Consider the following 21,181-nt stretch of genomic DNA (forward strand, 5'->3'; position numbering starts at 1 on the left):
GGGGAAACTGAGGCACAGAGAGATTGGAGGTGTTTGCTCACAATCACACAGCTAAGAAGGGGAGAGCTGGGATTTGAACCCAGGCCATCTGGGTTCCAGGAACCTTCTCTTAACTGCATGCCTTCAATGAGGAAAGGCTAATACTGTACAGGCAGAGGGAAAAAGGAGATGGGGAAGTGTGAGGACCAGAGAAGAGGCCACCGTGTGGGGGCAGAGAGAGCCAGAGGCAGACTGAAAGGAGGAGATGAGGAGAAGGAGGTGAGGGGGGCAGACCGTGGAACCTGGGGAGCCTCATGAGACAATAGGACTCTGGCTTTTAGCCAGAGCAAGACGGAGCTACCAGAGGGCTCTGAGCAGGAGAGGGGACTCAGGTGTTCACAGATGCCTCTGGCTGCAGGTGAGGAACAGGATGAGACGTAGGATGGGAGCAGCCGGGAGACCAGGCAGGAGGCCGCTGGAGCGGACAAGACCAGGGTGGGGACTGTGGTGCAAGGAGAAAGGTCAGATTCCTGATAGCTCCTGAAGATGGAGTTTACAGGATTTGCGGGCAACTTGGTTGTTCAGTGGATAAAGGGGAGGGAGTCAACTACATCTCAGGTTTGGGGCCTGGAGCAACCAGAAGGATGGGCGTGCCATTAACTAAGATGGGGAGCCGTGGGTACGCAGCGGGTTGGGGAGGGAGGACCCACAACGTTCCCACTGGCCTGACTCACCCTCCCGTGTCCCCGCAGCCCTATCCTGCCCAGCCAACAGCCGCTACGAGCTCTGCGCCCCGGCCTGCCAAGCCTCCTGCAACCCCGACGCGGCGCCATCCAACTGCTCGGCGCGCCAGTGCGTGGAGGGTTGCGTGTGCCTCGAGGGCTTCGTGGAGAGCGGCGGCGCCTGTGTGGCGGCCTCGTCCTGCGGCTGCACCTACGAGGGCCGCCCGCTCGCGCCCGGCCAGGAGGTGTGGGCCGACAAGTATTGCCAGAGGCGCTGCACCTGCGACGCCACCACCGGCCAGGTGCGCTGCAGCGACACGCAGGGCTGCCCAAACGGCGAGCGCTGCCTCGTCCAGAACGGCCTCCAGGGTTGTTACCCCTACCACTTCGGAACCTGCGAGGGGTCCGGGGACCCGCATTACGTGAGCTTCGATGGCCGACGCTTCGACTTCATGGGCACTTGCACGTACCTGCTGGCCGGCTCATGCGGCCAGGCCTCAGGGCTGCCCACCTTCCGGGTACTGGTGGAAAATGAGCATCGGGGCAGCCAGACCGTGAGCTACACGCGCGCAGTGCGGGTCGAGGCCCGCGGCGTGAAGGTGGCGGTGCGCCGGGAGTACCCTGGGCGAGTGCTGGTGAGCGAGGGGTGCCTGAGGCGGGGTGGAGGGGCCGGAATCCCCCTTAAAGAGGATGGGTCTGGTGGAGGACGGGGGTCTGTTAGAAGACCTGGTGGTCAGTAGTTAGGCCTGACCCCCCCCCAACCCCCCCCAAGCCGGGCAGAGCTGCCTCTTCCTGGCTGTGTGTCTTTGTCTCTTGGAGCCTCAGTTTTGTCCTCTGACAAATGGGATAATAAGATGGTGCCTCCCCAGTGGCTGTCGCTTTATAAGGTGGTTGTGGAGATTTGGCGAGCTGTTATTTGAAGAACGTTTAAAAGAGGTGTTGGCACCCAACAAGTATTAAGTAAATGTTGACTTAATGTTTTATTGCTATGAACCCTCCAAAGGTAAAGATTTGGGCATTCTCTGAAGGAAAATTGATATTCAGATAGTAAGGTGACCTGAACAAAAAGTGTGTTGGCAGGGAGGGGTTGCAAGGTGTGTGGGGTGCTTACAAATGGGCCCACAGGTCATAGGTTTCTGGACAGAGGGTTCTTAAAGAGACAACCACCCAGCAGAAGTCAAGAACCATTGATTTTTCTCTTTAAAAAAGATAAAAATTGAGAAGTAGGATTTCTTAAGATTTACAGTGATAGTTTATAATTATTATTGCGCAGTTTGAAGCAGTAGCCCCTGCCTTAGGGAGGAGAATGAATTGGAAATGGAAAACCGAGAGAGCTTTCCATGTGCCAGACACTGCACTAAACGCTGTACAGGCCTTAATCCGTTATCCTCAGAACAGCTTTAGAGTAAAGGAAATTCTGCCCACAAAGCCTAGTGTTTGGAATAGAGAAATTGTAGCTAAACAGAAGGCATAATTATTAATATTTATATTCTCATTTATCTGAGATGACATTTAAGCTGAGTCTTGAACAATAATAGCCAGTATATATACATATAGATAGATAGATAGAGAGATGCATGCATTTCAGTCACTCAGTTGTGTCCGACTCTTTGCGACCCCGTAGACTATAGCCCACCAGGCTCCTCTGTCCATAGAATTTCCTAAGCAAGAATACTGGAGTGGGTTGCTACTTCCTTCTCCAAGGGATCTTCCCAACCCAGGGATCTAACTTGCATCTCTTATGGCTCTTGCATTGGCAGGCAGATTCTTTATCACTGAACCACTTGGGAATAATTTATAATTTACTTCTATGTGTTAAATGCTTGATGTACAGTAACTCATATGTTAACCTCTGTAACAACACTGTGAAATAGCTAGTGTTGTTAGAGGAGAAAACTGAGGCACAGAGAAGTTAAGTCACCTATTCAAGGTCACACAGCTAATGAGTGGCAGAGCCAGGATTTGAAGCCAGGCTGTCTGGCACCAGAGTCCATACTCTTAACCTCCACGTTCTTTTGCTCTTCCTGGATAAAGACATGGAACAGGCAGGGAGGGAAGCGGATGGAAGAGTGTTCCAGGGGGAAGGAACAGCAATTGCAAAGGCTCTGAGGCAGGAACAACCATGAGGGACAGCATGGAGGCCAGCAGGGCTGGAATGGAGAGAGGGAGGGGAGGGTGAGGTAGGGGATGATGTCAGGGATGGTTATGATGGAGGTTTTTTATTTAATCTGAAACCTGAAGGATGAGGAAGAAGCCACCAGGTGAAGAGTGGTGGTTTCCAGGCAGAGGGAACAACAGGTGCCAAGGCTGAGGCCGGACTGAGTTGAAGAACAGCACAGAACCAAAGAGGCTGCACCTAAGAGAGTGAGGCCGGAGAGATAGGGTAGAGAGGTTGGTGGGAGATGAGGTCAGAAAAGAGGGGAGAAGCAGGGCCTGGTGGGTAGAGGCCTTGATTTTAAACTGAGATGTGAAGGAGGCAGCCAGACCAAGAACGAGGATGTGGGAGAGAATAGGTATGTTGCAAGCATAGTGTACAGGTAAGTGCAAAGCCCCTGAGGCTGGGCTGAGCTTGTGAGTTCAGGAGACTGTCAAAATGCTTGCATGGGGACTTCCCTTGTGGTCCAGTGATTAAGGTTCCACGCTTCCAATGCAGGGGCCTGGGTTCAGCCCCTGGTCAGGGAAATGGATCTTGCATGCCGCAACTAAGAACTTGCATGCCACAACACTATGGCCTTTTAGGCCATTCATTGTAAGGAGTTTGGATCAAGGTGGACACCTAGAAGGTGAAGTAGAGATGGCTAAATAAAGAGTGATAGGTGGTATCCCAGGTATCCCAGGGAGAGGTCACAGCAAGTACAAAGGCCCAGGGGTGGGGGTGCACTTGATATGCTCTGAGCGACAGCAGGGAGCCTGAGTGAGGGAGGTGGGAGTTGGTGCTGGCACAAAGATGGACAGGAGCCAAAGTTAAGCAGGACGTTCTACGGAAGGGACCTAGATTTAAGCCAGGTCCTAAAGGATGGAAGGGAAGCAGCCAGGAGAAAAGTGGTAAGCGGTGTTCTTGGCAAAGTGAAAAACCCCTAAAGTTAGACTAAACTAGGAGAGCTGGGTGACTATCAAAAAAGCCAGTACCTTTGTCATTAAGTGCCTCTTTCAACCACACCAGAGTTTATGCTAATTAGGTGATTCAGGGCAGGTCCCTAGGTAGCTTCAGAATGAAGGCTCAGTTGCCTGTCAGGAAAACCAAGGTGACTGAGGGTTGGAACTTTCAGCCCCCACCCTGGGCCTCCAGTGGGGAGAGAGAAGCTGGAGACTGAGCTTAAGCAAGTGGCAGATGACTTCATCAACCCTGCCTAGGTAATGTAACCTCCATAAAAACTCTGAACACTAAGTGCTTCCTGGTTGGTGAACAATCAGTTGCAGATACCTGGGAGGAGGTGCACCCTGACCCATGGGATAGAAGCTCTTATGCTTGGGACCCAATATTCCTGTTTATCTGGCTCATCATTTGTACTGTTTATAATAAAACAATAATCATAAATATAGCGGAAAAACGGTGGCTTCCCAGGTGGCACAGTGGTAAAGAATCTGCCTGTCAATGCAGGAGATGTGAGTTCTTTCCCTGGGATGGGAAGATCCCCTGGAAAAGGGAATGGCAACACACTCTGGTATTCTTGCCTGGAGAATCCTATGGATAGAAGAGCCTGGAGGGCTGCAGTTCATGGGATCACAAAGACTCGGACATGACTGAAGCGACTTAGCACATGTGCACATAGTAGGGGGGAAAGAAGAAGAAGAAGAAAGAAAACCAGTGTGAGTTAGGAGCAGAAAGAGTAAGGGGAGAGTGGGAGAAAGGTTAGGTCAGGGAGGTAACGGGGAGACAAATCCTGCAGGTTTTGAAGGCCATGGATTAGGGATTTAGGTTTAAGCAAATACTTGAAGGATGAAGGGCTTCCAGGTGGCGCTAGCAGTAAAAAACCCGCCTGTCAATACAGGAGATGTAAGAGACCTGGGTTCGATCCCTGGGTTGGGAAGATTCCCTGGAGGAGGGCATGGCAACCCACTCCAGTATTCTTGCCTGGAGAATCCCGTGGACAGGGAGGTGGACGGTGTGCCAGAACAGCAAGTGCAGAGGCCTTGGGGGGCATCAGGAGAAGAGCAAGGAGCCCAGAAGAGCCAGAGCTGAGTGAGTAAAGGGAGGGCCACAGAGCCTCGACTACCCTGACCTCTTGGTGTTCTGCCATCTCTGCCCAGGTGGACGATATCCTTCAGTACCTGCCCTTCCAGGCGGCAGATGGACAGGTGCAGGTGTTCCGCCAGGGCCGAAACGCTGTCATCCGCACGGACTTTGGCCTGACAGTCACCTACAACTGGGACGCCCATGTGACCGTCAAGGTGCCCACCAGCTACGCTGGGGCCCTGTGCGGGCTCTGCGGGAACTTCAACGAGGACCCAGCTGACGACCTGGCTCTGAGGGGTGGAGGCCAAGCTGCCAACGCACTGGCGTTCGGAAATAGCTGGCAAGAGGAAACGAGGCCGGGTTGCGGAGCGGCCGAGCCGGGCGACTGTCCCAAGCTGGATTCCCTGGTGGCTGAGCAGCTGCAGAGCAAGAAGGAGTGTGGGATCCTCGCTGACCCCAGTGGTCCCTTCCGGGAATGCCACCAAACGCTGGACCCACAGGGTGCTGTGCGCGATTGTGTCTATGACCGCTGCCTCCTGCCAGGCCAGTCTGGGCCTCTGTGTGACGCACTGGCGGCCTACGCTGACGCTTGCCAGGCTGCCGAGGTCACCGTGCACCCCTGGAGGAGTGAGGAACTTTGCCGTGAGTACCGAGAGTGACAGCTGGGGGCTCGGCCTTATGTGCATTCATTAATGTATAGATATCATTAAGTCACTTAATTCTTATAACAGCTCCATGAGGTAGGGATGTGGTTATACCCATTTAACAGATGAGGAAACAAAGGTTTTTACTTCATTGTCACTAACTTACATTTAAATGGGCCACGTGTGGCTCTCATATTGCATGGTGCAGGTAGAGACTTGATTGGGTTCAGTTTCAGGGTTTTTTATTTTTGTGGAAACCCCCTGTTTTATAATCTAGGGTGGTGAGTTTGGAGCAAGGAATGGGATTCTTTTTCACTGTTTTCTTTACCACCCTGGGCAAATATTTTAATTTTCTATAGAATTACTACTACTACCACCAGTACTACATTATTGCTATAAAACAAAGAAGCTAAAAATACTGGATTCGCAAATACACTGCATAGATTATAGAGACACATGCCTATGCATGTTTAAAATATATATCACGGATCCACAACTTGTTACCAACTTGAATAAGGTCATTAAAGACAGTACAGATGACCCCAGACCACAGTTAAGTTGGAATAGAATCTTAATTATCAGGATTAGATTAACTGTGATAAAATGTTTCCTGGGCCCCACTGAACTGAGGGGCTCCTTGCCGCCAGACTGCTTATACATGTGAGTGTGTGTGTGCATATGTGTGTGCATGTGTGTGTCAGGGCATCTTCGGTGTCACCGGGGAGCAAGGCTGCTTCGTCCTGACTGCCCCTTTCCCTGCAGCACTGAGCTGCCCATCACACAGTCACTACGAGGCGTGTTCCTACGGCTGCCCACTGTCCTGCGGAGACCTCCCGGTGTCCGGGGGCTGCGGCTTCGAATGCAAAGAAGGCTGCGTGTGTGACGAGGGCTTCGTGCTCAATGGTGAGTCCTGTGTGCCGCTGGCCTCCTGCGGCTGCGTGTACCAGGGTGCCTACTACCCGCCCGAACAGACCTTCTACCCGGGACCCGAGTGCGATTCCCTTTGCTACTGCGAGGAAGGCGGGCTGGTGTCTTGCGTGCCATCCAGCTGTGGCCCTCACGAGGCCTGCCAGCCATCCAATGGTGTCCTGGGCTGCGTGGCTGTGGGCTCTACCACCTGCCAGGCATCGGGAGACCCCCATTACACCACCTTCGACGGCCAACGCTTCGACTTCATGGGTACCTGTGTGTACGTGCTCGCTCAGACCTGTGGGACTCGGCCTGGCCTGCCCCAGTTTGCTGTCCTGCAGGAGAACGTGGCCTGGGGCAACGGGAAAGTCAGTGTGACCAGGGCGATCACCGTCCAGGTGGCCAACTTCACCCTGCGGCTGGAGCAGAATCAGTGGAAAGTCACGGTGAGAACACCCCAGAACGTGAAGGGGAGGGGTCTTCAGTAGAAGGTGGTCTGTGGGTGGGGCGTGCGCTGCTCTCGGCTGACAGGCGGGGGGCACAGAGCTCTGAGTAGACGTGGCGGGCATGGGATCCCCCAGGAGAGGAGGTGCCAGTCAGAAGCTACAGTGGGGAACCAAGGAGGGCGGAGACCTTGGGGACCTGGGCCTTCTCCCTTGCGGCTCAGTCTCCCCTCTCCTTGCCCCCCCCCTTTTAAATTTGTTTATTTATGACTATGCTGGGTCTTCCTCGCTGTCCACAGTCTTTCTCTAGTTGCGGCAAGTGGGGGCCACTCTTCCTTGTGGTGCTCGGGCTTCTCATTGCAGTGGCTTCTCTTGTTTTAGAGCACAGGCTCTAGGCTGCAGGGCTTCAGTAGTTGTGGCTCCCAGGCCCTAGAGCACAGGCTTAGTAGTTATAGCACACGGGCTTGGGATCTTCTCGGACCAGGGATTGAACCCGTGTCCCATGCATTGGAAGGCACATTCTTTATCACTGAACCACTGTGGAAGCCCTCCCTGGCCCTTGATTATCCCTTCTGGACATCCCCCCCAACCCCCTCCTCCCTTCCACTCCACCTTCCCCTGCACCTGCCCCTCCCTCCTGGTCCCTGCTGTTGTAAGAGCGTTACTCCATTAAGACCTATATTCATTTCCTGAGACTGCCGTAAGAACTCACCACCACCTTGGTGGCTTAAAACAACAGAAATTTATTCTCTCACAGCTGTGGACGCCAGACGTCCAAAATCAAAGTGTGGGCAAGAGACGCACACTCTCCCTCTCCAGGGGTTCTGGGGGAGAATCCTCCCCCTCCTCCTGCCACTTCTAGAGGTTCCAGGTGTTCCTGGCTTGTGCCCCCATCGCTCCAGCCCCTGTCTTCATTTTTCACACAGCCTTCTCCTCTGGGTTTCCCTGTACCTTCTCCTCTTCCTGCCCTTTTAGGGACATTTGTCATTGGATGTAGGTTCCACCCTAATCCAGGACGATCCCATCTCAAGATCTCTACCCTAATTACCTCTCCAAATATGGTCATATTCTGAGGTTCTTGGCAGACATATCTTTGGGGAGCCACCGATCAACCCACTATGAACCCTATTATTATGCCCATTTTACACCTATGGAAACTAAGACCCAGAGAGGTGAGATCCCACAGATCTTTAGTGTCAGGCAGGGGCCTGATCTAGGGTCTCGAAGTGTACCCTCTGAAGCCCGGCCTGTCCTGCCTCCCAGGTGAACGGCGTGGACAGGAGGCTGCCTGTGGTGCTGGATGAGGGCCGGATCCACGTCTTCCAACACGGCTCAGACGTCGTGATCGAGACTGACTTTGGCCTGCGTGTGGCCTACGACCTCATGTACAACGTGCGGGTCACCGTCCCAGGCAACTACTACCAGCAGCTGTGTGGCCTGTGTGGGAACTATAACGGCGACCCCAAGGACGACTTCAAGAAGCCAGATGGCTCGCAGGCGGGCAGCGCCAATGAGTTTGGCAACTCGTGGGAGGAGGCGGTGCCCGACTCACCCTGCCTGCCGCCCCCCACCTGCCAGCCGGGTGACGAGGGCTGTGGCACGGAGCTGGAGTGTAAACCTGAGCTGCAGGAGAAATACAAGCAGCAGGAGTTCTGCGGGCTCCTCACCAGCCCCACAGGGCCACTGGCCGCCTGCCACAAGCTCCTGGACCCCCAGGGCCCCTTGCAAGACTGTGTCTTCGACCTCTGCCTGGGTGGCGGCAACGAGAGCATTCTCTGCAGCAACATCCACGCCTATGTGAGCGCCTGCCAGGCGGCTGGAGGCCACGTGGAACCCTGGAGGACCGAGTCTTTCTGTCGTGAGTGAGGGGCAGGGAGGAGGGAGGCGGAGACACGGAAGGGGCAGACGCTGGGTCCCACCACCTCTCACTCCCAGGGACCTGACCCGCACTCCCTCTTTGCAGCCATGCAGTGCCCCCCCAACAGCCACTATGAGGTCTGCGCAGACACCTGCTCTCTGGGCTGCTCGGCACTCAGCGCCCCCCCGCAGTGCCCAGAGAGCTGTGCTGAGGGTTGCCAGTGTGACTCCGGCTTCCTCAGTGACGGCCAAGGCTGTGTGCCCATCCAGGAGTGCGGCTGCTACCACAATGGCATCTACTACGAGGTAGGGACCCCACCGTCCCGGGCAGAACGGTACTGCATGCTGGACCCCCCTCCCACAGCCTGTCCATTTGGCCTCCTGGATATCTCTCCGATCCATTCCTCTTCCCCTCGCCATGGCCCCGCCATGGTCCAGTTTGTCCACTTTTGCTCCCTCTGGTCTATCATCCCCATAGTAGCAGGTAAGACCTTTCTAAATACGACCACAGGTCCCGCAACTTGAGGTCTTCCCATATGCTACCAGTGGTAAAGAACCCGCCTGCCAATGCAGGAGATGTAAGAGACACGGGTTTGATCTCTGGGTTTGGGAAGATCCCCTGGAGGAGGGCATGGCAACCTACTCCCAGTATTCTTGCCTGGAGAATCCCATGGACAGAGGAGCCTGGCAGGCTACAGTCCCTGAGGTCACAAAGAGTCGGACATGACTGAAGCGACTTGGCAGACATGCATGCACCCACAACTTGAAATCCTCCCCTGGTTCCTCAGGTCAAGTTTTGGCTTTGTATCCCAGGTGTAGATTTCAACTTTGTTATACCAGAGGCTGATTCCCTCTGTGTCCCTCTCCCATGCTCAGAGTTACTGCTTTTACTTTGAATGTGTGTTATGTAAAGTCTGTCTCCCTTAAAGGTCTGAGAGCTCTGTCAGGGCAAGAACCCTCTGTTTTCCTTCTCATACGAATAATAGTAGTACTAGAGCAAACAGGTAGATGGTGCTTGCTATGTGCCAGTTACTGCTTTAAGTGTGGGTAAACAATACACATATGTGTGTGTGTTAAGTCACTTCATTTGTGTCCAGTTCTTTGTGACCCTGTGGACTGTAGCTAACCAGGCTTCTCTGTCCATGGGATTCTCTAGGCAAGGCTACGCGAGTTGGGTTGCCATTTCCTTGTCCAGGGGATCTTCCCGACCCAGGCACAGACCTCACAATTTTTACATCTCCTGCATTGGCATGCAGGTTCTTTACCACTAGCGCCACCTGGGAAGCCCACAGTATACGTGCATTTTATTTATTCATATATAATATATATATTATAATGTTATATATAAACCTTTTAGTATAAAAATTTTCACACTGGCAAAAGTCAAGGGACCAGTATAATTAATCTCCATGTACCAATCACTCGGTTTCAAAAATAATCAACATTTTCCCAGTCTTGTTTCATCTCTACCCGTTTTCTCTCCAGTCTGGATATTTAAAGGAAATCCCTTTTCATTTCATCTGTACTTTGTATGTATTATTAGCTCAGTTATGCTTTAATAGGGCTTCCCTGGTGGCTCAATGGTAAAGAACCTGCCTGCCAAGCAGGAGATGTGGGTTCGATTCCTGGGTTGGGAAGATCCCCTGGAGGAGGAAATGCCAACCAACTCCAGTATTCTCGCCTGGGGAAAATTCTATTGGCAGAGGAGCCTGGCAGGCTACAGTCCATGGGGTTGCAAAAGAGTCAGATATGACTTAGCGACTAAATGACAACATCAACAACATACTTGAATAAGTTGGTGCTATTATTATCTGCAACTTACAGGTGAGGAAACTTAGGCAAAACAAGGCTCAATTTGTGCAGAGTGATGTAACTTGGAAATAGCAGAAACCAGCTTCAGACTCAGGCAATCTGCTCCAGATCCTATGTTCTTAATTCCCACGTTACACCATTTCTCTCATACAGCAGACAGTTAGTGGATATTTCAGAATAAATGAATGAAAGCGAACGAATGAATGAATTGGACCCCAAGGCCATGCTGTGCTTTAGTTTCACAGATAAGGGGCCACCCTGCTGGTAGATGTCCCTTTTACATCCTCCGGACCGCCTATGCCTAGAACACTGCAGTTGCCAGAGTCAGCCTGGCCCTGACAGCCATATCTTCTGTCCCCACAGCCTGAGAAGGTGGTACTCACTGACAACTGCCAGCAGCAGTGTGTGTGCCAGCCCGGAAAAGGCCTGGTGTGCCAGAACCACAGCTGCAATGCCGGGCAGGTTTGCCAGCCCTCGGGAGGCGTCCTGAGCTGTGTCACCAAAGGTGCTGGGTTGGGGCCAGGGCGGGTGCAGCGAGGGAGATAGAGGACAGGGACTCTGGAGCTAAGGGTGGTGTCACCTGGATCTTCATGGTGGCAGGCACAGAGGACTAACAACTGGAGTCTCAGACCTGGGGACCCGTAGGCTAGGATTCCTGGGGCGGGGGCAGCAGCCCTCCAGGCTGGGAGGCAGGGACTCTTATGGTAGAAATCAGGCAGTGGGAACCCTCAGGAATAGGTTTCCCCAGGCAGATGGCAGAGACTCTCTGTGTAAGGCAGAGACCAGAAAACTTCTTCTCTAAAGGACCAGGGGGTAAATATTTAAACTTGCAGGCCATATGGTCTCTGTTCCTCCTACTCAACTCTTCCTTTGCAGCATGCAATCAGCTGTAGACCAGGTAAGTGAAGGGTGTGACTCCAATAAAATGTTATTTGCAGAAATAGGCAGCTGGCAGTGCATAGTTTGCTGCTCACTGGTATGCGGAATTAGGCTCAGGGTTTCAGTCACCATCCCCAAGGGACAGGGGAGACCGGGACCCACAGGGACAAAAAGCAGAGTCCTGGTGCTTCCCTAGTGGTCCAGTGGTTAAGACTTCACCTTCCAGGGCAGGGGGTGTGCGCTCAATCCCTGGTCGGGGAACTAAGATCCCACATGCCTCTGGACCAAAAACACAGAACATAAAACAGAAGCAATAGCATAACAAATAAAAACTTTTTAAAAATGGTCCACATCAAAAATATCTTAAAGAAAGAAAGAAAGCAGAGTCCTGAGGTCTCAGGCAGAGACCTCCCGAAGGCCAGGGTCTTGAATACAGCACCTGCCTCAAGTGGAGGATCAGGATTTATAGAGATACATGCTCAGACAGTGACACCTCTCAAGATTAAGTCTGAGACACAAAGCCACCCCCCAGGACTGATTTCTTGGGTGAAGGGCAGAGAAAATTCCCTTATTCCTGAGGATAAAGGGATATACCTCCAGGACTGACTGAGATATCGGGGCTCATGGGCAGGATAACAGGGACTCCCAGGGACCCTGTTATCTCGGTCTGAGTCTAAAAGGAGACAGAAACCACACAGGCTATGTCGCTTCAATTGTGTCCGACTCTGTGCGATCCTATGGACTGTAGCCTGCCAGGCTCCTCTCTCCGTGGGATTTTCCAGCAAGAATACTGGAGTGGGTTGCATTGCCCCAATGCAAGTCTCCTGCATTGGCAGGGGGATTCTTTACCACTAGCTCCACCAGGGAAGCCGCACAGGAGCTTAAATAGGGAAAGTTTAACAGAATTCTTTGCTTGTAATAAAGATTGACTACTAAGGGATTAAAAAGAACGCTAATGAATACAAGAAGAGAAGATGTAGGGAGCAGCCCCTGCCCCAAAGGTTACAGCAGAGCACCTAAGGAAGGGAGGAACTGGGAAGACGGCCCCCACTTCAAGGCTGAGAGGCAGATCTTATTGGAGGGTGGCAGAGAGGTTGTGCAGGCTGGAGCTGGCAGGCGGGAAAACCCTCACTGGGGTGCTGGCAAACTCACTGGGAAGCCTGCTGGGGTGCACAGGGAAACCAGCAGGGGCCAGTGGGCCTCACTGAGCAGGCGTCCCACATGCTGCTGATGCCACTTGCCACCAGGAACCCAGAGAACAAAGCCCGCTAGAAGCAGAAGCCGCCCCTTCCTCCTGCTGTGACCCTCTAGCTCCCTCTACTGACAAAGCCCAACTCCACTGGAGGATTTGGAGCTAAGGAGCACCCGGGGAGAGAGGAGGTTTTAAGGCTGGGATCTTGGGCCTAGAGGCTTCCCTACTGGCTCAGTGGTCAAGAACCCATCAGTCAATGCAGGAGACGTGGGTTCTATCCCTGGGTTGAGAAGATCCCCTAGGGAAGGAAATGGCAACCCACTCCAGTATTCTTGCCTGGGAAATCTCATGGACAGGTGAGCCTGGTGGGCTACAGTCCGTGGGGTGGCAAAAGAGTTGGATACAACTTGGCGACTAAACAACAATAACAACTTGGATTCCAAAAACTGGGCTCACTGATTCAGTGGCCCTAGGAAGGGAGTCCTGGACAAAGAGACCCTCGGAGGCAGGGCCTGAGAAATGAGATCTCCCAAGACCAGGGTCTTAGGCACAGCAATCCCAGGGAGATGGAGTCTGGAACAGAGGGCTCACCAGGCTATGAGACTTAGAAAAAGGGACCCCAGGGTCAGCCTCTCAAATGGTGGGACCTCTGAGGTTAGTTTCCCACCAGAAAGTTCCTGCAGTACCTTGGTCTTGGGCACAGAGACCACCAGGACCCAGGTCTCAGATGTGGTGGCCTCCAGGAGGCTGAGAGCCCAGGTGTGAGGGAACCTGGGCACCAGGAACCTTGGACACAGAGGACTCTGGGCTGTGGGTGTCCTCAGGGATGCCCGCAGGGCTGGCATCACAGACACAGGGACCCCTGTGGTCTCAGACCTCAGTCCTCTGGGGCTGAGATCTCAAGCAAGGGGACCCCAGAGCCTGGGTCACAGAGGTAGGGACTAGAACCTGTGTCTTGGCTGCAAGGACCTTGGGGCCTGAGTCTCAGAAGTGGGACCTTTGACAGGGTCTTGGACAGCTTCAGACATGGGAGTGGGGGCACCCAGGGCCTGGTCTCAGAAATGGCAGACCGGGGGCCAGCCTCTCAAATGGAAGGACCCTGGAACCTGGTCTTCCCCTCCCCCCCTGCACCCCGGGAGCCCTCAGAGCTGGTGTCCTGGCTGACTCTAGGAAGAAACTGGCTTTCCGCCTGGCAGCCCCTCAAGGTCCTCTCTCCTCTTCCCCCAGACCCGTGCCATGGTGTGACGTGTCGGCCACAGGAGACGTGCCAGAATAAGAATGGCCAGGGCGTGTGTGTGCCCAACTACCAGGCCACGTGCTGGCTGTGGGGCGACCCACACTACCACTCCTTCGACGGCTGGAACTTTGACTTCCAGGGCACCTGTAACTATGTGTTGGCAACAACCGACTGCCCAGGGAGCAATGCCCAGGGCCTGACACCCTTCACTGTCACCACCAAGAACGAGAACCGGGGCAACCCCTCTGTGTCCTATGTGAGGCTGGTCACCGTGACCACCCTCAACACCAACATCTCCATCCACAAAGGCGAGATCGGCAAAGTCAGGGTAAGGCTGGTCCCGAGTCCCCAGGTAGAGTGGGAAGGGTCCTGCTGGTCACAAAAGGGGAGCTCAGGGCTCTCTCTCTTCACTTAGTCCTGAAATGAAACAGCAAGAGCAACGATAATTACATCACCCCACTATTGGGAATTAAATGAGTCTAGCCCTTCATTAAGGGCTTTAATGCAAGACTTCAAAATTTGCCTTTTTAGACATTGGGTTTGAATCCACCCTCTCCTTATGAGATATGTGATACTGGGCAAATGACTTGACTTGGTGGGCCTCAGTTTCCTCGTCTGTGAAATGGGGATCAAAGCAGGCCCGGCCCCACAGTGAGGTGATGCACATAAAGTGCTCGGCTGAGGGTCTGACCCAGGTAAGCACCCTTGATTGTTTGCGAGGGAACAAATGAGAGGCCCCGAGCCTCGGACGTGGAGAGAAATTCAAGGAGATCCAGAGAGAGCGAGATGGGCCGCCCTTTCTGCCCAGAATAATGGAGATGCAGATTAATGGCAGCTCACAGGGAGAGAATGATTTATGGAACAGAGTAGGCACTCAATAAATGATGGTGAGTGAGTGGAAGAGATGGCCAGACACCCAGGGATACACAGGAAATAAGGAGAGAGGGAGGGACTAAGTGAGTGAGACCCAGAGAAAGACCAGAGAGATGGACCCCGAGAGAGAAAGTAACACACACACACACACAGATGCAGAGAGATAATGCACAAGTGAGAGAGACACAGAGAAGGAAGAGGACCCAGAGAAAGAGAAAGAGAGACAGAGTGAGAGAAACTCAGAGAGAGAGACCAGAGAGAGAGCAATAGGTCCAGATGTAGAAAGAGAAAGAGAGACAGAGAAGGGAGTGAGATGGAGATCAAAAGAGAAACCCAGAAAAAGCCACAGGGTGGGCTTTCATTCTCCAGGGCCTGGACTAGAGCAGATGCCCATAGTGTTTGTCAAATGACCCTATGAGCAGCAGTCGTAAGGAAGGCCTTGGCAGCTCCCAGCCATGGCGGGATGAGCGAGGGAGTCAGGGGGCCAGATCTGGGCCTCTGCATCTCCAGTGACCTGGTTTGCCTCCCGCCCCTCCTCCCCCCAGGTGAACGGTGTGCTGAGGGCATTGCCTGTCTCTGTGGCCGACGGGCGGCTTTCGGTGACCCACGGTGCATCCAAAGCGGTGCTGGCCACTGACTTCGGGCTGCAGGTCACCTACGACTGGGACTGGCGAGTGGAGGTGACGCTGCCCAGCAGCTACCACGGCGCCGTGTGTGGGCTCTGTGGGAACATGGATCGCAAACTGAGCAATGACCAAGCCTTCCCCAACGGCACCTTGGCTCCCTCCATACCCATCTGGGGAGGCAGCTGGCGGGTTCCAGGCTGGGACCCACTGTGCTGGGATGAATGTCAGGGGTCCTGCCCGATCTGCGCTGAGGACCGACTGGAGGAGTACGGGGGCCCTGGCTTCTGCGGCCCCCTGGCCCCTGGCTCTGGAGGCCCCTTTGCCGCCTGCCATGACCACGTGGCCCCCGATAGCTTCTTCAAGGGCTGCGTTCTGGATGTCTGCCTGGGCGGTGGGGCTAAAGACATTCTTTGCCAGGCTCTGGCTGCCTATGCTGCTGCCTGCCAGGCCGCTGGGATCGTCATTAAGGACTGGAGGACGGAAGCCGGCTGTGGTGAGCGCTGGGGGGACAGAGCAGGAGCTGCTGGCAGGGGTCTCGCCTCTTCGGAGCTGGTTTGATTTCATTCCAGTCCTTTTGGGTCTGTTTGTTTGTTTCTCTTTGTCTCGCTGTGTTTGTTTTTGTTTCTCAGTCTCTTGGCCCTTGTCTCTTGTGTCTGCCTTTGGTTGTCTATTTCTCCTCTTCTCTCTCCCCGTCCCTGGGTCTTCCGTTGTCTCTTATTCTGTCCCTCTCGGTCTGTCTCTGTCTGGCTCGTCCTACCGTATCCTCAGACCCCACCTCCTGAAACCGTTCCCTCTCTTCCACCCACAGAGCTCCCCTGCCCGGAGAACAGCCACTACGAGCTCTGTGGTCCACCCTGCCCAGCCAGCTGCCCATCTCCCAGGCCCCCCACCAGCCCTGCTGTATGCGAGGGCCCCTGCGTGGAGGGCTGCCAGTGCGACTCAGGCTTCGTGTTGAGTGCCGACCGCTGCGTCCCCCTGGAAGGCGGCTGTGGCTGCTGGGCCAATGGCACCTACCACGAGGCCGGCAGCGAGTTCTGGGCTGATGCCACCTGCTCCCAGAAGTGCCAGTGTGGGCCCGGAGGTGGTTCGCTGGTCTGCAAGCCTGCCAGCTGCGGGCTAGGTGAAGAGTGTGCCCTGCTGCCCTCAGGCCAGCACGGCTGCCAACCTATCAGCACAGCCGAGTGTCAGGCCTGGGGTGACCCCCATTACATCACCCTGGATGGGCACCGATTCGACTTCCAAGGCGCCTGCGAGTACCTGCTGAGTGCGCCTTGCCATGACCCACCCGAGGGGGCTGAGAACTTCACCGTCACGGTAGCCAACGAGCACCGGGGCAGCCAGGCTGTCAGTTACACCCGCACTGTCACCCTGCACATCTACGGCCACAGCTTCACCCTCAGTGCCGGCTGGCCCCGGCAGCTGCAGGTGAGCGGACTGTGGACCAGCATGTGCCAGCCCTGGAGTTGCCTGGGATAGTTAGGGGTCTGCCAATTCTCTGACTGCCTTTCACAGGCTGACAGGGCAGAGGGAGGGGTTCACAGTAGGGGGCTTGGGGCAGTGGCTTCCCCATCTCTAAGCCTTAGTTTACTCCTCTGTGAAATGAGTCTGAGAAAAGTATCTGCTTCAGAGGGTAGTGTGAGAAGCCAATGATATCCTGTCTATAAACAAAAAAATTTACTTCAGTCATGTCCATCTCTTTGCGACTCCACGGACTGTTGCCCACCAGGCTCCTCTGTCCATGGGATTCTCCAGGCAAGAATACTGCAGTGGGTTGCCGTTTCCTTCTCTAGGGTATTTTCCCCACTCAGGGATCGAACCCGATTCTCCTTCATTGCAGGTGGATTCTTTACCACTGAGCCACCGGGGGAAGCCCTCGTTATTATTACTACAACTATTAACTATTACAAGGAGGGGGAGGTGACGCGCATAAGGTGTCTCCGCCCCCGCCCCCAGTAGATAGTGGAGTCAGGATTCGAACCTGTGCCTCCGACATTCAGTGACCCCCACTTCCACCCCGCCCCTGCAGGTGGACGGCAAGCTGGTGGCCCTGCCCTTCCAGCTGGACTCCAGCGTGCACGCCTACTTGAGCGGCGCCGACGTGGTGGTGACCACCGCCTCCGGGATCTCGCTGGCTTTCGACGGAGACAGCAACGTGCGCCTGCGCGTGCCGGCGGCGTACGCGGGCGCCCTCTGTGGCCTGTGCGGGAACTACAACAAGAACCCCAACGACGACCTGACCGCCGTGGAGGGGAACCCCGACCGCTGGCAAGTGGGCGGCGCCGCGGGCTGCGGAGAGTGCGTGCCCGGGCCATGCCCCAAACCCTGCACGCCCGAGCAGCAGGAGCCCTTCGGCGGCCCCGACGCCTGTGGCGTGATTTCGGCCACCGAAGGCCCGCTGGCTCCCTGCCACAGCCTCATTCCGCCCCAGCAGTACTTCCAGGCCTGCTTGCTGGACGCCTGCCAGGCTCAGGGCCATCCAGGAGGCCTCTGCCCGGCCGTGGCCGCCTATGTGGCAGCCTGCCAGGCCGCTGGGGCTCAGCTCGGCGAGTGGAGGCGACCGGACTTCTGTCGTGAGTACTGATCCATGCATGGGACACATAGTGGGGTCTCTCCTCCTACCCTCTTCTCTGCGCTCTGAGACAAGAGCCTTCTCCGTGGGGCTTAGGCATCACCCTGCCTTTCCTTAGCCTGTGAAAGAAACACCTTGGCATTCACACACTGGAATATACCCGGTGACATAATGCAAAGGGAGAGACTCATACACGTGGTTAGAAACCCTGGGTCCAGTTGTTGTTCAGTCCCTAAGTCGTGTCTGATTCTTTGTGACCCCATGGACTGCAGCGCACCAGGCTTCCCTGTCCTTCACTATCTCTCATAGTTTGCTCAAACTCATGTCTGTTGAGTCGCTGATGCCATCCAACCATCTTGTCTTCTGTCGTCCCCTTCTCCTGCCTACAATCTTTCCGAGCATCAGGATCTTTTCCAATGAGTTGGCTCTTCACATCAGGTGGCCAAAGTTTTGGAGCTTCAGCTTCAGCATTAGTCCTTCAAATGGATATTCAGGGTTGATTTCCTTTAGGGTTGACTGGCTTGATCTCTTTGCTGTTCAAGGGACTCTCAAGAGTCTTCTGCACCACAGTTTGAAAGCATCGATTCTTTGGTGCTCAGCCTTCTTTATGGTCCAACTCTCACATCTGTACATGACTACTGGAAGAACCATAGCTTTGACTAGATGATCCTTTGTCAGCAAAGAGATCCAGTGCACTATCAGGATTCATGCACTCAGATGGACTGGGGTGACTGATCACTCCAGTAGATTCTCTCAGTTACCTCTGGTCAGAGAGACCTAGAGAGTTACACCTGGTCAGATGCCTCTGTTGTTGTTGTTCTTTAGTTCCTCAATAGCGTCTGACTCTTTGCAACCCCATGGATTATAGATCTTCAGGCTCCTCTGTCCATGGAATTCTCCCAGCAGTACTGGAGTGGTTTGGCATGTCCTTCTCCAAGGGATCTTCCCAACCCAGGGGTGGAACCCAGGTCTCCTGCATTGGCAGGCAGATTCTTTACATTGAGCCACCAGGGAAGCCCCAGATGCCTCTAGACTGTTTGTTTTTTTATTTTTTTAAACAGGGTAATGCACAGGGTCAGATTTGGTCTCATAACCTCAGACAGGGCCTCCTCTGGTTAGAGACACTTGGTCACATTTACAGAGAGACACACTTAGGCAGATATACCTATCTGGTGGAATCAGGACCCTGACATAGCCCCAGGAAGATACATACAGGTTCATGGTCAGAGAATCCTAGGCAGTTCCCCTCAGGCAGATCTCCTGGTCACATTTATCCTGTCAGCTTCGCCCAGTGATATACGTGTGGTCAGTGTGGTCAGAGTCGCACTCTGACAGACCCTGTCATAGAGACTGTGAGAGGCTTCCAGATCAGACATCCACAGGCAGGCATACTCAGATGGATTCATACCCCAAGATGCACCTGGCCCCGCACCCCAGCAAGATTCACACCCTGAGATACTCAACGGTGGGTTCTAATCCTGCATATCTTGGTCAGATATTTGAGGCTGGACTCACCCAGTCAGACTGACTTGATCTTTAGAAATACTTGAGCAGGTTGACACACAGCCTGGCTGGAGAGACCTGCTTCCCATATCCCCACATTGAATCCCCCGTTGGCTGTGCTGGGTCAGACGCCCCACTCAGATCCCTGGACAGATTCACTCATGAAATATCCCGGGCAAAACACGCAGATTTACCCCAGTAACTTCTCCCGCTCTGTGCCTCCCCTTCGTCCCCCTCCCTCACGCCCTGCCTCCTTCCCCTCTTGTTCCCGCAGCCTTCCAGTGCCCTGCCCACAGCCACTACCAGCTCTGCGGTGACTCCTGCCCTGTGAGCTGCCCCAGCCTCTCAGCGCCCGAGGGCTGTGAGTCCGCCTGCCGTGAGGGCTGCGTCTGTGACGCCGGCTTCGTGCTCAGCGGAGACACCTGTGTGCCTGTGGGCCAGTGCGGCTGCCTCCACGAGGGCCGCTACTACCCGCTCGGCGAGACCTTCTACCCGGGCCCCGAGTGTGGGCGGCGCTGCCAGTGTGGACCCGGCGGCCAAGTCAACTGCCAGGAGGGCGAGACCTGCAGGCCCTACGAGGAGTGCCGGGTACAGGACGGTGTCCAGGCCTGTCGCCCTACCGGCTGTGGCCGCTGCCTGGCCAATGGGGGCATCCACTACGTCACCCTGGATGGACGCGTCTATGACCTGCATGGCTCCTGCTCCTATATCTTGGCCCAAGTCTGCCAACCGCAGCCTGGGGACGAGGACTTTACCATCGTGCTTGAGAAGAATGAGGCTGGAGATCCGCAACGTGTGGTGGTTACTGTGGCCGGCCAGGTTGTGAGCCTGGCTCGGGGGCCACAGGTAAGTGGACCTGGCCTTGCCCTGGGGGGTTCTGAGGTGGAGCGGGCCTAATTTAGGGATTTTGAGAGAGATATGAACCCAGTGCAAGGGGACTAAGGACATAGATCTGTCCCGGGGGCCTGAAGGAGACACGGCCCCAGTGTTGGGGACTGAGGAGACACTGTCAGCCTGTGGTCTCTGAAGGGAACATACCCTGCCCTGAGAAGTCTCTGAGGGACATGGCCTCACCCCAGTGAAACTGAGAGAGAGAGAGACAGCTGTGCCCTGGGAGTCTGAGGGGACAGACTAACCTGTGCTTCTCTGAGTCCCTGATGCACTTGACCCTTCCATCCAGGTCACAGTGGATGGTGAGGCTGTAGCCTTGCCCGTGGCTGTGGGCCATGTGCGGGTGACGGCCGAGGGCCGGAACATGGTTCTGCAGACAACCAAGGACCTGCGGCTTCTCTTTGATGGCGACGCCCACATCCTCATATCCATCCCTTCCCCCTTCCGTGACCGGCTCTGTGGCCTCTGTGGCAACTTCAATGGCAACTGGAATGACGACTTTGTCCTGCCCAGCGGCACCACAGCCCCCAGCGTGGATGCCTTTGGAGCTGCGTGGCGGGCGCCTGGCTCCTCCCAGGGCTGCAGCGTGGGCTGTGGATCCCAAGGCTGCCCCGTGTGCTCAGCAGAGGAGACGGCACCATACGAGAGCCTCGAGGCCTGCGGGCAGCTCCGGGACACCAACGGCCCCTTCTCAGCCTGCCACGCAGCGCTGAGCCCCTCTGAGTACTTCCGCCAGTGCGTGTATGACCTCTGTGCCCAGAAGGGCAATGTCACCTACCTCTGCCGCAGCCTGGCAGCCTACACAGCAGCCTGCCAGGCGGCTGGCATTTCCGTGAAGCCTTGGAGGACAGACAGCTTCTGCCGTGAG

At 54.9% G+C, this 21,181-nt stretch overlaps 1 protein-coding gene across 1 annotated transcript in view; it reads left to right on the top strand.

Moving 5' to 3' along the window:
- FCGBP (Fc gamma binding protein) overlaps positions 1–21,181 on the top strand; it is a 159,785-nt gene that overhangs the window by 130,784 nt on the left and 7,820 nt on the right. Inside the window, exons 15-26 of the mRNA XM_081516306.1 lie at positions 732–1,336; positions 4,953–5,520; positions 6,285–6,877; positions 8,138–8,732; positions 8,838–9,037; positions 10,907–11,048; positions 13,842–14,179; positions 15,270–15,843; positions 16,159–16,775; positions 17,377–17,920; positions 19,697–20,268; positions 20,603–21,176. Coding sequence (XP_081372432.1) covers positions 732–1,336; positions 4,953–5,520; positions 6,285–6,877; positions 8,138–8,732; positions 8,838–9,037; positions 10,907–11,048; positions 13,842–14,179; positions 15,270–15,843; positions 16,159–16,775; positions 17,377–17,920; positions 19,697–20,268; positions 20,603–21,176 — 5,922 coding nt within the window. The remainder of the gene's footprint in view (positions 1–731; positions 1,337–4,952; positions 5,521–6,284; positions 6,878–8,137; positions 8,733–8,837; positions 9,038–10,906; positions 11,049–13,841; positions 14,180–15,269; positions 15,844–16,158; positions 16,776–17,376; positions 17,921–19,696; positions 20,269–20,602; positions 21,177–21,181) is intronic.

This window comes from Giraffa tippelskirchi, chromosome 7 (genome assembly GCF_054371585.1).
Source record: "Giraffa tippelskirchi isolate mGirTip1 chromosome 7, T2T-mGirTip1v1.2.pri, whole genome shotgun sequence".
Lineage (NCBI taxonomy): Eukaryota > Metazoa > Chordata > Mammalia > Artiodactyla > Giraffidae > Giraffa > Giraffa tippelskirchi.